Source organism: Vipera ursinii (assembly GCF_947247035.1).
Source record: "Vipera ursinii genome assembly, chromosome: 1".
NCBI classification, from domain to species: Eukaryota; Metazoa; Chordata; class Lepidosauria; order Squamata; family Viperidae; genus Vipera; species Vipera ursinii.
The window spans coordinates 226,357,335-226,374,237 of NC_139512.1; the positions used below are offsets into that span (position 1 = coordinate 226,357,335).

At 37.0% G+C, this 16,903-nt stretch overlaps 1 protein-coding gene across 1 annotated transcript in view; it reads right to left on the bottom strand.

Moving 5' to 3' along the window:
* The window catches only part of CSMD1 (CUB and Sushi multiple domains 1), a gene marked incomplete at its 5' end in the record, with an annotated part of 1,146,395 nt that overhangs the window by 757,713 nt on the left and 371,779 nt on the right, over positions 1-16,903 (bottom strand). Inside the window, one exon of the mRNA XM_083350006.1 lies at positions 1,525-1,637. Coding sequence (XP_083206132.1) covers positions 1,525-1,637 — 113 coding nt within the window. The remainder of the gene's footprint in view (positions 1-1,524; positions 1,638-16,903) is intronic.

Sequence of the window (16,903 nt, forward strand, 5' to 3'; positions counted from 1 at the left end):
TTAGTTATAAATGTGTTCATTTAATAAAAAATATTTTTAGAAAGCATGCATGAAATCTCATTATAACAAAGCAAACCTATGCATGTAAAATCAACTCCATTGAGATCAACCCAAATGTGTGTTAACGCAAATGAGCTTAATGTTTTCAGTTAAATAAATATAACATTGCACCTTTGCAGTACAGTCTTATTTTCTTTTTGCTTCTCCATTTTTATTTACAAATTGAATACATTGGTAAGCTATTTCCCTAACAGATGTTTCTTACCATTTCTTAAATTTTGAATTTTTCAGAGACAGTCAAAGCAATCTGAGTACTAACATACACACAAATGTACATCCCACTGAAAAGCAATGCAATACAGAGCTACTGTTTCCACATTTGGATAACCATCTAAATGGATGTTGTAATGCAATGCTGAGTAAGTATCTCTATATTTTGACAAGCATCTAAATGGATATGTCCATATGGATGCCTTGAACAGCATTAATTTCAGTGGGGAATATGGTGCCCCCAGAATTATGTCAGGTCTTTAAAGGCCCTTAAAACCATTTCACATTGGTTGATAATAAACTTTGGTAACATTTAACGTAGCACAGTATTTAAACAAAATGATCCGGTTAAGATCTGCATATGTGGGACTGATTGGGGTAGATTGTAAGGGCGACTCCGAAATATAATGTTATATTTTATCTATATCTTAAATTTGTATTTTATTACTATTTCATCTTAAATTGTATCTTATTTAATTCCATTTTAAATTGTATTTTATCAAATTCCATTTTGGATTGCTTTTATCAAGTTTTGGTGACGGTTTGTTGCTGGAACTTTGCACTTTGATATGGCCCAAGGGCTAATCAATAAATAAAGTTGATAATAAACTTTGGACTCACAGGATGATATGATAGAAAAGCCATTTGATTTAATGTTGACTAAGTACTGATGATTATTTGTGCTATTTATACTAGATTTACCCAAATCTTTTTTGTGGGAACAGTTTGCAGAAGTTGCAAGTAAAATAAATAAAATATCAAAATACTTACAAGTATCTTTCTGTCATAAACACACAGACACACACATATAAGAATAAACGGCAAAAAAGTGTTACTACTTAATAACTTACCAATTTATTCATACTTTCTTTCACACACACATCCCCGCACCGATGCACACATACACGATTATACCATAAGAAAATATAGACTGCCTCTGACAAAAATGTAGAAATAACACCAGAACTATATTTTTGCAACTCAAGTTTTCAGATATTTGGAAACTGAGATAAACCGCAAAACAAAGTCAGCATTTTGCACAACTAAACTTCTAAGGAAAGCTCTCTTTTTTAAACAAATCCAAAACCCTTCCAAAACTAACAATCCAGTCGTTATCAATATAATTTTAACAAGATATTCAATATTCTCACAACAATCCTGCAAGTTGTCTTAGGAATTCAATCTGTCCAGAAGGAAAGCACCCATGCCATTCAACCTGTCGGTCTGTTTGTATATCAAAATGTAGCATCTTACCTTCATAGATAGCCTTGAATCCTTGGGCACTCACGGCAAAATCGGTCGTAAAACAAAGCGTCAGAATAGACCCTGTGCTCACAAGAGATGAGGGCAGTTGAAATCCAGAAAGCCTGCAAGATAGACAAATGAAAGAGATTTTTTTTTGGGGGGGGGCAAAGTAGAGGAGAATATGACCATATATATATATATATATATATATATATATATATATATATATATATATATATATATATATATATATATATATATATATATATATATATAATTTCTTTTAAGAATGAAATTCAATAATCCAACTGAACTAGTTGGCTACCTAAAATGCCTTCCTTGGTGAGAAAAAAAAAATAAAATAAACTGAAGCTTGAAAAAAAATAATGATACATGTGAAGTTCACTTTTGGAAAGAGAAGTCAATTTGCATTCTATTTAGAACTTTAAAATGATGGGTAAACTCAAAGTTGCCATTTCAGGATCAGCAACATGTTGATGTTCCCAAAGACCCACCATGAAAGTCCCACTTCACAGAAGATAACAGCTTCTGAATGCTATCATCTGATGAGTGACATCAAGTGACAACTGACAACTGAAGACGTTTTCTCTCTCTTTGCAGAAAGAAAAAACAACAACAACTCCCCTGTAAGTTTTTGGAAATAAAAAAAATGGAGAATGCTTTATATTCTGACAAAGGATTTTAAAAATTTGGTTCTCCTATTTCAGCACAATTATAAATGGATAAAGCCAGAGTGAATTGTTGCTGAAAATTGTTGCTTTTCATACCACATGCATGAAAAGGCATGTGGTATTTGTGCTTATTCCTATAATGCTTTTAAAGCTCAGTGAGCTTTCAAAGCAGCTCACTTAGAGGCCCCTTTTCAAGTGAGGTTCCTGGCTGCAGCCATTCCCCCCCCCTGTTCTCCTTGAAGGACTGGAGGGCACAGCTAGACCAAGACAGAGCAGCCTATTGAAAAATAACACAAGAAGTGTCACAATCCAAGCTGTATTCTTTGTGCTATCCTCTTTCTCTCTTAGTCAAAGGCTGCATCAAATCTGCAATTCTGAGAGACAAAATCCCATAGGTGAAGGAACTCTGGGGAATTTGAGCATCTGTGTTAGTTCTCCCAAAGGAGAAGGGAAACCTATCCCTTTGGGAGTTTCAACCACCTTTGGAATTGTGTAAGATGTCACGGATTTTCTGTCTCTCTGCATCTAATCCCACAAGTTCTGTATATAATCCATAACTGTCTATGGAGATTCTCAGTCATCCAGAACATGGTTGTCCGAAAGGTGCTTTTTCAAGAGGCAACTGGACTTTCTGGTTTTTCTTTGAAGACATTTCACTTCTCTGACCTCAGAGCTGAAGAAGCTTCTTGGATGAGAAGCAAAACTGGACAAGAAAGTCCAGTTGCTTCTTGAAAAAGCATTTTTGGGGAAATCCAGAGGGCACCTTCTGTTGTGGCTCAAAACCTTGGTGGAGCAGTGAGCTAATGCCTCCTTAAGTAACACCAGCTGCCTGCAATTAGTGCAGGTTCGCATCCCACCAGGCTCAAGGTTGACTCAGCCTTCCATCCTTCCGAGGTAGGTAAAATGAGGACCCAGATTGTTGGGGGCAATTAAGCTGACTTTGTAATAATGCCGCTTGGGGTATGTGTGAAAGCCCTAATAAGCAGGCATATACATAGAATGAAGGCTACTGCTAAGCTTGTAAGCCGCCCTGAGTCTTCGGAGAAGGGCAGGATATAAATGGAATTAAAATTAAAAAAAAAACAAGTACCTTTCCTTCTCCCTCCTGCCCATAAAAGTATAGCAATAAATAAGAATATTTCTAGCTCAGGCTTGAAATGACGAATCCTTGGTGCTTGCTGAGCTTGTTTTCTTGCAGACGTTTCATTACCCAAACTAGACTCAGTCTAGCATTGATAATATTAGCTAGTTTGGGTAATGAAACGTCTGCAAGAAAACAACCAAGTTCAGAGAGCACCAAGGACCCCCCAAGGTAAAATAGGCCTATCTTAAAGAATAATAAAGTTTTGTTATGTTCAATTCCCTTTTTTGACAACAATATATGCTGCTGGAGATGGCTGCCTCCCCCTCCCTTCTCACCAATAGTAAACCATTTATTTATTTGCTTGTTTGTTCAATTGATACAGCCGCTACCTCCCCAGACAGCTCTGCTTCATGGTTGCTAATAGGCAGCTGAGTTATCACAACTCAGAATGCCATTTCACCTATGATGGGCTGCTGGCTTTGGCAGTAGTATGTGTATCCTTTATTCTCATTATTTTCAGGCTTCTATGCTTTTCTTAATGCTGCAGCAATCAATATGTGTCAAGGGTACTGGTCCCCTTGCTGGCATTTACTGAGCTAAATAGCACTATATAACAGTACAATATATAGGAAGTATATTCCAAGATCAAAAAAAAAACAACAACACCCAAACTATTAGCTACCTAGTATAACTAATAGGATAAAGTGAAATTCTGTCAGAGGAAAGAAATACCAGTGGTTCAGCACCCTTCAGTTTTTAAAAATTCTCTGAACCATAATACAGAACCGTCCATGCATGCATAGATAGGTAGACACCATCAGCTCCTTCAGTGTTGGAATAAACAACACAATGCAAATGGCACAAAACAGCGTGATCTACAAAAAGGAGTTATGGAAAAAGGTAAAGAAAACAAGGAAATATAGCTAAAACTAGTCTCTACCTATCCACAGAACTGTCCATATGTATCTACTTTAGTCAAAATGCTTGCTTTCCTTGGATCTATACCCTGCTTTATAGAATGCCTTATAAAAAGGAGGATTTAAAAAATAATGAAGAAAAATGGCTGGGGATAAAATCCTACATACAGTTGCTTTTTAGGTACACTTAAATCTGGTGGAATTTGCTGCAGCACTGAAATTTAGCTGTGGGAGCCAATAACATTGACAACAGAGGAATCAAACCATCATAGTGTCCCTCCAATGATATAGTGCAAAAATGATTGCAGAACAAGAACGATCTCTGAGCAACAGAAACTGAGGAGGAAGTAGTTTTGTAAATGTATGAGTAGAAATATGGGTGAGTGTGCATATCAAACCACTTCAGAGGACTGTTGTAAGCTAAATATGACACAGGAGCACCACATACACACCATCTTAAGTTCTGTAAATAAAGGCAGGGTACAAAACAAAGAAGCAAATAAATAAAGGTACACAGGGTGCAGGCATCGGGAGTAGCATTAGCTTTAGTGATAGACCATATACTATATACTTGTGGATTAGCCCATCCATGGATAAGCCGACCCTCAAAATTTCAACCATGAAAAAATGTGTCACCTGTAGATAAGCTCATCCTTGAAGTTTCAACCACAGCAATAAGGGGAAAACTGAAAAGTGTTACATCATCATTTATAAAATTGTGCAATTTTAAGGTCATGACAGGCTTTAGAAAATCTGAGCTCTGGTCCACTGATAAGCCAAACCCAATTTGGGGGGGGGAGTATTTTCAGACCTAAGATTCTTGATTTATCCACAAGTATACACAGTAAGTGAATGGGATGCTTGTACTTTTCTGAAGGTTGAAGACCAACTGTTCTAAGCATCAGTACCAACACACCTTCAAAAATAAATTTGAACCTTGTCTGAAAAAATAACTCAGAAATCATTACAGAAACAGCTCAACCTTTCCTCCCAAAGTAAAACAAAAGTGAAATGAAACCAGCATTTGTATAGTACACATAGCAATTCCTGCACCATCAAATAATATTTATGTGACAGGTTGGGGAAAATGAAAAGAAGGAATAACAGGCTTCAACACTCAAGCCATAGCAGGGGGTAAGAAATGCAACTTAGCCCAGGTAGCCAAATACTGTACCTGGGAAAAAGCATTTCAAAACATTCAAAGAGATGCTTGATCAATTCACTATAAATGAGAGTTGAAAATTCCAATTTCAGTTCCCATGATTCTGCAATTATTCCAGATTAATATTAAGAATAATGGGCACAATGGCTCCGTGGATAAAGATGCTGAGCTTGTCAGCTGGAAAGCTGACAGACCGGGTTTGAGACCCGAGCACTGTGCAACAGGTTGAGCTCCTGTTCTTACCTCAGCTCCTGACCACCTGTTCTGTTCCAGCCTATGACCAGCCCTGTTTGAATGTCAGGGACAACCCCTTTTTATAGTCAACAGGCTGGAAAAAACCCAACCAAATTTATTGACAAAGAAATCAAAAGTTCAAACAAGAGTTAAATGAAAAGTTCAAACAAGCATTAAACAGGAATTAACAGACCAGGACTCTAGCAGAAGATCTTCAAACGGTTGTCCTCAGCAACCAGCACCTCCCACACCTTCCCCTTTTATCAGCAGTACCAAGGCATTGCCTCATTGCCTTCCTCTGTTCTGCTCTGCTAGATTGCCTCCTGCTCCTAGCATCCCTGAACAGAGCCAGCTGTGGATTGTCTTCTTCCAATACTTCGTGCTCACACGGCTGAGTCTCATGAGGAACAAGATGGGAGGGGCCAGGCTGAGAGTCCTGCAGTGCATCAGAACCTCCCTCTGACACCAAAGGCTCTCCAAACCTCTCCTCCTCCTCCACTTCAGAATCATCAAACCCAGCTCCTGGAACCACAAGCTGACACTGAATCACAACACCACCTAGCAGTTCAAAAGCATGCAAATGCAATTAGATTAATAACTTTGGTGGGAAGGTAACAGCATTCTGTGTTTCTTTGGCGTATAGCAATGCTGGTCACATGACCACAGAAATTGTCTTCAGACAATGCTGGCTTCCTCAGCCAAGAAATGGAGATGAGCACCATGCCCTAGAGTCGGGCACGGCTGGAAAGGAAAACCTTTCCTTACCTTTTAATATTAAGAATACTTAACTAATGACTATGTAGTCTTTGCATCACTTATCTTGCCCCCTTGCAACATGTTGACAATATGCTATCCAGTTAAACGTCATTTACAGTTACCAGCGAGACACAGGATAGTGATGAATAGTGAGTCACAGGACTGTTTTGCATGTTTAAATATGTCTTATTCCATAAAACAATATTTAAAGGCATTTGCCAGATAAATTCTGAATTGCAAATTATCAGGTTCTTATGAAATTGGTTCCTAGGAGCTTTTTGTTACTTTATTTTCTGCATTAGATTTTTGTTAGTGAAAGCTCCAGGAACAGAAAATTATAATCATTTTTTTTAAAAAAAAGGTACAGTGAAAAGCTCAGCAAAGCAGATACTCTATGTCATTTATTTTCAGAAATAATGCATAGACCCTGTTGTAGTGTATTCTTATTTAGAGTTCCACGGCATGAGAAATAGCCCTAAAGATAGATAGCTTGACAAAAATTTATGAGCAGCTGTAACTGGTTCAACTGTCAATGTTTCTACATATTGATATTTGTTCCAAAATTTCATTAAAATAATTACTTCTATAAATCACTGACTGACTCCCTTTGTATTTTCTATATGAAAAATCTGTTACCAATTGTCTGTTCTCTGTGATCCAAACCCTTCCCAAAAGAATTCAAAAATCATTATCAGTAACACGACAGCTTATTCTTGATCCAGAAAAGCATTTTCTTCACTTAATACATTTCTGATGAGATCACAGATGGATAATAATAACAATGTTATAATCTCATTATGTTTTGTATTTGTTTGATATATGTCACATTAGCACAGGTAATTTTAATCTGAAGATATATTTATGCAACCTTGTAATGTTTGTTTCTTGTTGTTATATTATTTTGGTAAATATTTCCAACTCCACAATGAAATCACCTTTGGGATCTGAATTATGGACAATGACTGTTGATTGAGTTGATCTTCTATGATCAGATTTCAGGAAATACTTTAAAATGGAAACTATTTTGACATCTGCCACTTTTTCCTTAAGCACCTGGATCCATCCTGCTCCTGTCTGAATTATTTTCCAATGTAATTTACAAAGAAAGAATTGCCAAATGACCTCCATGCTGTTGTTTCAACAAAAATGATTGCAACAAAGATGATCAGGGGATTGGAGGCTAAAACGAATGAAGGACAGTTGCTGGAATTGGGTATGTCTAGTTTAATGAAGAGAAGGACTACGGGTGACATGATAGCAGTGTTCCAATATCTCAGGGGCTGCCACAAAGAAGAGGGAGGCAAGCTATTCTCCAAAGCACCTGAAGGCTGGACAAGAAGCAACAGATTTAAAATAATCAAGGAGAGAAGCAACCTAGAACTAAGAAGAAATTTCCTGACAGTTAGAATAATTAACCAGTGGAACAAATTGCCTCCCAAAGTTGTGAATGCTCCAATACTGGAAATTTTTAAGAAGAGATTGGAGAAGCATTTGTCTGAAATGGGTTTCCTACTTGAACAGGGGGCTGGACTAGAAGACCCCCAAGCTCCCTTCCAAATGTGTTATTCTGTTAAGAAAGTTACACACATCAGTTGCATTTTCTTGGTGATGAAAACTGAGCCAAAATAAATAGTTGATCTTTGCTTTATAGCCTGTTAGGATTTTTCCATCTTCACTTTCTCTTCCTGTTATTTTGAATGTACTTATAGAAGTTTTGATTTATACTCTTTCTGTTGCCTTTGTTTTTTGACTAAGTTTTTAGTACAACCTCATTGGGCTTTTTTTTCTGCTTTCCATTTTTTAAATTTGTGAAATCTTTCTGCAGTTGTGTTTATGTACATTCTTTGCAAGGAATGCCAACTCACCTTCAGCCCCATTTATATTTAGCATCTACTGCTACGAAATTCAACTTATTCTTGCTCTGAAATTACTAACATTTACTATTCTTAGCTACTCTTAGCTATCATTTGTCTTAAAATTAAGAATGACAGTATTATGGGTTACTTTGTGCAATATTATTTTTTACCTTTACCTTTTTGGCATGGTCCAGGTTATCTAAAGAACCATCTCACTCAAGCCAGTAGAAGGGCCATGCTGTGGATCCTGTCAATCAAGAAATTCTGGCCAGTTGGGTCCAGGAAAAGAGCCTTTTCTGCCATGGCTCCTGCCTTCTGGAATATTGTGACTCCCAAGGTGAAATCCACACCCAAAAGGGCCTGAAGACCTGGGTCTGCCTACTCTCAACAACCACGCCTATTCTTTTTGTTTTCTTTCAGGATACTGTGGGAAGTCAGCTCCCCCCCCCCACCACAGAGAAAGAAATATTTTGGGGAATATTAAAGAAAGCAGAATATATTTCCCCAAAAGAATAATAGAAACTCTTATGCAGAAACCACCACCACCACAGTCTCTGTGCCACAAGCAGAGACAAGGTCTGTAGAAATGCAGATTTGATAATCCTTTTCAAAAGACTGGAGCCAGGAAGCTTAGAGCTGATGGGATTAGAAAGATAAAGATCCCTAGAACCAACAAACCCTCACCCAAAAAATCCAACACAGGACATACCCATCAGCCACAGGACATGACTTTTAGGGTATAATAGGATTAACCCACCACCATTAGAATACCAGAGGGGCACAGTGAACCTCAGGTCAAAGTTCATGCCACAGGAACAACTCCAAACACAAAAGTCCAAGAAGGTATAAAAATCCACCACTCCCAGCAACATGTGGTCAGCTGCTCCAGAGACACATGTCTTGGGGTTCTGTTCTTCAATAAACTACAATCTTCTTTCTAAAGCAGTCTCCATTTTGTTTGTTCCCAGCTTGGACTGGACCCTGATGGAAGATTTTTCTTTCAACAATACCTTCTGCCCTAGATAGGTCCATTGTCCTGTCACCTGTTCTATATTATCTCTTTTTTCCCTAAGAGTAAGAAAAAACCCTTATTTCCTAATTTATTCTTTTTCAAGTCATATCACTTTCCTTAGATCCTTATTCAGCCTACCTGGATCCAATGGCCTCCATTATATGCTGAACAACTCGAGTTGGGATTAGAAGAGTTAAAGTCTAAATAAATGAGTTTATATAGATATAAAATGAATTAAAAAGACTAACAAGAAACTCCCGATAGAGTCAATGGAATGAAAAATAAAGGAAGGGAACTATTTGAATGAAGAAGAATTTCAGAGACTTTGTGTTGGAATAGTAGCAATGCAGTGTGTTACAGAATAGAATAGAAAACAAATGGTATGCATGTTAGTGCCTAAGTGGAAAAAAGTGATGGAAGATTGGTTATAACTACTTGCCAACTATTTTATTGGAATGCTGAAAAATAGTAAAGCTGCAAATACAGAATGTGTAACTAGAAAAAATATTGTAATATTGAAGTTGATTGATCAAATACAATATGTTTTTGGTTGTTGTTGTTAGTTACAAAGTCGTGTCCAACCCATCATGACCCCATGGACAATGTTCCTCCAGGCCTTACTGTCCTCTACCATCTTCTGGAGTCCATTTAAGCTCACGCCTACTGCTTCAGTGACTCCATCCAGCCACCTCATTCTCTGTCTTCCCCTTCTTCTATTGCCCTCAACCTTTCTCAGCATTAGGCTCTTCTCCAGAGAGTCCTTCCTTCTCAGTATGTTTACCATATATATAATGGCTGCTTCAATGTTTGACACTTGGAAGATCTTATAGGTTCTCTCAAAAATAGCAACTCTATTGAGAGAGATTGGAGGATCTATCGGATTGTTTTCTCTATTCCACAGGTCTCACAAGCATGAGATGGAAAGCTATATAAAATAAATAAATAAATAAATGTTGATCCTTGGAAGGGCCAGCTTTGTAATTTTCATGGTCTCCTCTCTACATATTGGTTAGTCCACGCCTCATTTCAAAATGTCCCTCCCTCGTTCCTCAGTCTTCAAACTGGGGACAAGTCCTTATGAAAATCATAATCTTTTGAACATGATGAGCAACCCAGGTTTCCTGCCATTTAATTTTCATTTTTCTTACTAGCTAGGTAAGGTACTTGGAGAACAAGTGGGTTGGTTTCTTTATGCTACAATATGTCTTTTCTTGTATCTCTACCTATGGCAGGTTATTTACTCATATTACCGTCTTAGGTCAAGCCAGGGCAGAAAATGATGGATGAGCTAAACATTGCCTTGCAATAATGAAAGATTTCTCTACTTAACCTGAATCTCTTGTAGCTTTTCTCTCCCATCATGTAAGATGAACTGAGAATTAAGATAAATGAAGACAGGTTTGATGTCCATTTTGCTGTGTTTCATGGGAGACTAGGACAGGGTTTGATTAATATGGCATAGAAGGTTGCTCACTAAAATATGATGACACAAACACAGTCAAGGAAAATCCTGGAGAACTATGTAACTCCTGGTTCCTTGCCAGTTCTCCGGTCTTTATATTTTACTGGCAAAAGCCCACCATGAGTGAAAATGAATTGGTAATTCACTTCAAAATACCATTCCTGTGTAGAAGAAACTGAATAGTGCTTTAAACTGGTTGCTGCACAAACATAGGATTGGCTTTCATTCAAAGCAATTCATGGCAAAAAATAATAATAAAATTAAATATAATTTGCAATCCACTCACATTTTTATGGATTAATCTAAAATACATGAGATGCTGATTGAATCCAAAGCTTAAAGTATAGAAGTACATCTTATCATCTAAAAATCAATAGATAGTTGCAATTTACACAAGTTATTTAGATGACAAGCAGAACTACAGTTTGTCTTCCATGCAGCACTCAAAATCTTATTACTAATTAACCGCTGAAGTAGAGCTAGATAAGTCAACGGAGATGGTTCCCCTTTTTTCTTCCTTAAGAAAATAAGCCGAAATAAGGATGTGATATGATTTGTATCAGAGGCATTTGCGGAATAACCTTTCAGAAGGGTTAGTTAGGTTTATTCAAGACAGAATGCATTTCTCTAGCCAAGTCGGAAGAGATGAAAGCAGAATTTCTTATCATTCCCACTACTAAAATAATAGTTGCCCTTCCATTATCTGCTAAAAATGTGAGTTTAAAAAAAGTGTCTAAGATTTTTTTTTAAAAAAAATCAGATTATCATATGTATCTCATTGAGGTATTAACCAACTCAGTAGAATAATGCATTGAAACATATGTCCAGTCAATTATCATTAACTGACTATTCTGAAGGAATATGATGCTTTTTTCAAAAACAATAACATGAATTAGAATTTGAGTAGCATGCAATTTCAACTCGTGAGGAAGAAACAGCCAACTGAAGATGTCTCTGCTAAAAGCAGAGCAGGCAACCACGGCAAAATGAAGAGCTGGTGAGTAGATTAGCTCTTCCTAGTTCCTCTCCAGACAACAAGAGGACCCAAGGTCATCCACAAGCATCTTGTGTAGTTGTTCCTTGCAAGGAGTCTTCATGACAGCAGTCTTTGAGAGGTTTAGAGCAACTGGAGGTGTGTGTGTGTGTGTGTGTGTGTGTATGATGGGATATCTATCTTGCTCAAATCATAATTAACTCCTTGAAAGACATAGGTTTTGCATTCTTCCTTTTCTAACCATTTTAAAAAATGGATTGTTAATTGCTTTTCACCTATGAGGAGCCTTTGGATTAAAGAATCTTAAAACACCAGGTGGGTGTTGTTCAATCCTTACCAAAAGAAATTTTAAGTACAAGTTTAAGGACTAGCAAAAGGGGTGATTGGAACCTTGATTTTAGAAAATTACACATGAACTAAGAGGCCAAATAGATTTGAAATAAGATTTTGGAATAAATTAAAAGAATTGTTTCTGTAAAAAATGTTTTGAATTATCTTTTTTTAAAAAAATAATAATGGTGGGATTCAGATATAAACCAAATGTAAAAGTTAGTTCAAAGTGCCGAATCAAGTTATCTTCTAATTACTTTTCATATGAACTGATTTTTTTAAAAAAAAATGAAAAACAGTATTTGTGCTTTGAAAGTAAATTAAGAACAAGTAAAAGCAATAGGTGACTGATTCACTGGAATTGGAAACTAAAAATTTGAATCAACATCCTCAAAGGGAAGGAACATACTAGATGCAAGGAAATAATTTTGGATCAGCAAGGGGAACATTTGACATAGCAATATATTTTCTAGATGTCTGAAAAATGGAAGGACACTAAAAATAGTAGAAGAGAGGAGAGAATGATATGCAGGTCTCATAAGCATAACAGCAGATTTGAAAAAAAATGACTTGGATCTAGCTACGAAATGGAATTTAACAAAGGACATTGGTAGCATGGAAGAGACAAAGTATTTTTATAGCAGTATAAGGGAAAACCTGCAATAATTTTGAATTCCCTTGCCCTTCCAGACCCTATTTAAGTAAATTTTGTGAGTATAAGACTTCCTATTGCCTTAAAAAGAGAGCCAATGCTAAATTGTAAATGGCTTTGGAAAGAATGGGCAACTAGACACAAAACCCAAATGCATCTGATTAGCTAAAGTGTCCTTCCTGAAGTTACTCAGTAATTGGATCAGAATATATGAAAATGAAACTTCATTTCCAATATGCTGCAAGCATGATCATGAACATCTGGGGTGAGCTACAGTCTCAGCTCAAAATTGGATTGGGATGAAATCTGGGATAATTTTTAAGGGCCAGGAAACAATATTCCCCTAATTTTTAAAATTATTATTTTAGAATTTTTAGTGTCTTTCTTTCCTTATAAGATGAAGAAGTGTGTGTGTATGCTTGCACGTATGTCTGTGTTATATGGGTTCTTGGGGTTGAGGGAAGCATCAGTGTTTTCCTTCTAAACGATGAACAGGCAACAGCCTCTATTCAGGCTGTCTGAATTTTTCCACACTTTCCTGATCCCCAAACCCAAGCAAATGTTTTACCCTCCTCAACTTTGCTATCTGCAAATGCAGTGAAGAGGGAGCATCATTGTGTGTAGAGTCTACAATTGTGTTTGTGTGTGTGTAATGTATAAACATTTCTCTGAAGCAAATGGGAAATATATGAATGAAGATAGTCCTCAATCTATAGCCACAATTTAGCCCAAAATTTCTGTTGATTAGTGAGACAGTTGTTAAGTGAGTTTTACCCCATTTTACAGTTGTTAAATGAATCACTGCAGTTGTTAAGTTAGTAAAATGTTTGTAGCCACAAGGTTATAAATATACTTTGGCAAGTTATACTCTGTCCATTAGGTATAAGCAAATAAAGTATTGAACTCAATTGGATCTCACTGTTGTCTTTGGGCTAGGGCCTTATAATCCTAAGGTCACATGATTGTAATATACAATTACAATTTCCAACACCAACATCAATTGGGGAACCCAAATTCATTTAACAACCATGTGATTTACTTAATTTACTTAAATCACATGATTTACTTAATGACCATGGTAGATATGGTTATAACATAAGGTATGGTCATGCAATGACTTGTTTAATGGTCACATCACTTAGTGACTGAAATTCCAGTCCCAATTGTGGTAAGCCGCCCTGAGTCTTCGGAGAAGGGCGGGATATAAATTAAAATAAAATAAAATAAATAAGTCAAGGACCTATATAGTGAATATACAGGGAGATCTATGACAACTCACCATGGACCACTTGCCATAGGACAACTCACCATGGGACAAGAGTTTCACTAATATTGAAGAAATAGTGGAATAGAATCATTAAAGAAAGGATGGCAAAGGAAAGACAAAAAGAAATGTGAGTGACAAAAATTATTTTTTTAAAAAAAATATTTTAAGTAATTAAATTGAATTGTTGAATTTTCCGGCAGCATGGCATGGTAACTTGGCCGTTGTCCCATTCCATACACAAGGTATTACTATGTGTCTAAATATTTGAGTACTGTACATAGGTCAGTTTCTAAATAAAACCTGTCAAGTGGCAAATAGCATGTTTACTGTATGTCTTCCACAGTGGAAAAACAAAACTTTCCTTCCTGCCTAAGATCCATGTACAGTGGGGAACTCAACCTTCCAGCATTTAGCCAGCCATCCTGAGAAACAATTGCCAGGCACTGGTATGTACTTGTAGTAAAGAATGGAGAGATTGCAGTTCATGTGTGACCCTCCTAGTGTCCCTCACTTCTTCTTCAGATAACATAGCTTTAGCCTTTTTCTGAAAGAGCAACCACAAAAGTGAAATGAAAGTGAAAGTGGGTCTTTTGGCTATTATTAGATACAAATTTGATGCCATTTCATAAAGATGGCTGAACCTGTGTTTCAAAACCATCTGGTTGACAATTGACATGGGACAGTTCCTTGCTGCGGTTGCAGATCTTTTTCCCACTTCAACTATTCCCACCTCCACAACTGTTTTTCAAGCTATTTTTAAATACATGTGTAGGACTCTTCTCCAAATACACTAGAGGCACATTTAAAACTAGATGACAGCTGCTGAGGAGGCATGTGGTTGATTCACTACTCTGCAGATCAGATGCAAGCCCAGCCAAAGCAACCAGATTTCCAGCAAAATTGCTGAGGAAAACAGTGCCCATAAAACAAAAGGTGTGGATGTATTCACAGTAGCCTTAAACAGATTTTGGAGCTCGGCAAATCCTGAACCTTGAGTATGTCATCAACCATATCAGTCCATGTCCATGGCAACACCTGGAAGATGAAAAATACTACATATTGAAACTAAAGCAGCTAAAACTGCCTCTGCTATAGGAAGGAGGTAAAAAGAAGACATCATAAGGTCATAACGTTTAAAAACCATTTGCAAGGACATCCATGTGCTACATTTTGAAGGATGTGGGAATGACCCCCCCCCACCGTTCTCTGAAATTCTAACTATTGTTTTCATTAATTTTCTTTACTTTTCTCTTTTAACTTGCTTTTTCCTGAACTGTTTTGCCATTTCCTTTACAGGGCAATTCAGAGAAACAATAATGTTGTAGAATTATAATGAGGTTATTCCTGGATAATAAAGGTGAAGGTCTTGAGTGGCTATTTTAAATATTTCAGGAACACAGCAAACTTTATGAGTGAGCCATTCTACTAATGCTAATGGCTATTTTATTTTTTTTACCACAAGGGCACAGTGACAGCCTGGTAGTGCACTGTCAAAAAAAAGTGAGGCCTTGGATTACTATACTGCCAATATGTTCATTATTTTTACCTCTTTCATTTTGATGTACCTTTGACAACAATTATATAGCTCAAGGGGATTTTGAGGCTATCAAACTGGTAGTCTTATAATAAAAAAAATCTGAGAAGGGATACAGGGATAAGATTGCTGAAAGTTCTGCTATACATTTTTTTAAAATAAAATGTTTCTTATCTTTGACAATGACAGGTAAATGTGTCATAAATACCAGTGGCCCAATATTATGTCATGGGCTCTGATGAGCAGGAACAAGAACACGCAGATGAGTACAGACAAACTCATACTTTATTTAAGCAGAAACTGTACTGAGAGATTGGAGTCACCCTGCTTCAATATATAGCCAGGCCCTATGTATTAACCAATCGGATTGAAGCTATGCTTGCCGCCCAAAGTTGACCAATGGCAGGACCGGAGATGTCCTGTCTGAGTTGCTGGAGAACCTTTAGTTCTTCAGCAACGCATGTGGTGATATTCCAAAAGCCCAGTACATAACACCCAAGATGCTACATACCGGTATATGGATTTTTTTCTATATAAGAAGGGTAAACGAGTAGACACAAATGCACTAGCAAAACAATATACTGTATATCAGTTTTATAAAAAGAACCATGATTATATTTGTTACTGGTTCTGCACATGAATAAATAAGCTTTAAGTAGTTCGCTATCTCCTGAATACTACTCAGTTGGGGAGAAACTAAATTCCATGTCTGCCCTGAGCTCAGACGATAATGGGATGTGGTGGATAATAATGAGTCTGGATTCCCGGAAGGGAGGGCTGCATTCCAGAGGGCAAAGAGGCAGCAAAGTTTAGAGAGTTTAATCAGAGGAAGAGGGTTAGGAAGTCTCCTCCTGAGATCAACTGAAATTAGAAGTTTTCCTTTTAGGATTAATGGGTAAAAAGTTTTTTTTAAGCCATAGAAGATTATTTGTCAAGTGCAGGGTATCAGGAGACCAGGCAGTACAAATGAATATAGGTTTATTGTATGATAATGCTCTCTACAAGAATCTGAACTAGTAATAGTCAAAGCCAATGGAATTCAAGGTGGGCTGGATTTAGATATTTATAGGTTTAAAGGGACTCAAGACTGATGCGTTTGACCCCCACCCTTGGGCTCAGCCTGGTCATCTCTTACATTACTATAGGCAGAAATGGAAAAGATTCGACACTATCCACGATGGAGGAACGGTTGGTAAAGTTGAAAGATTTTTCTGAAATGGATAAATTACCTTCTTTGATGAAAGAAAAGACATTACCTTCATTTATTGTCGACAGGAAGCCTCTTGTGGACTTCTTGCATACAAATAAAAATAATGAAATTGTGACTTATGGTTTTGATGATTAGGCAGGGCGGACTATTTAAGGAAGAGTAGTACAATATAACTTTGGAGTCAAAATAGATTTGTAGTTATAACTGCTCTGAAGAATTTTGAAGC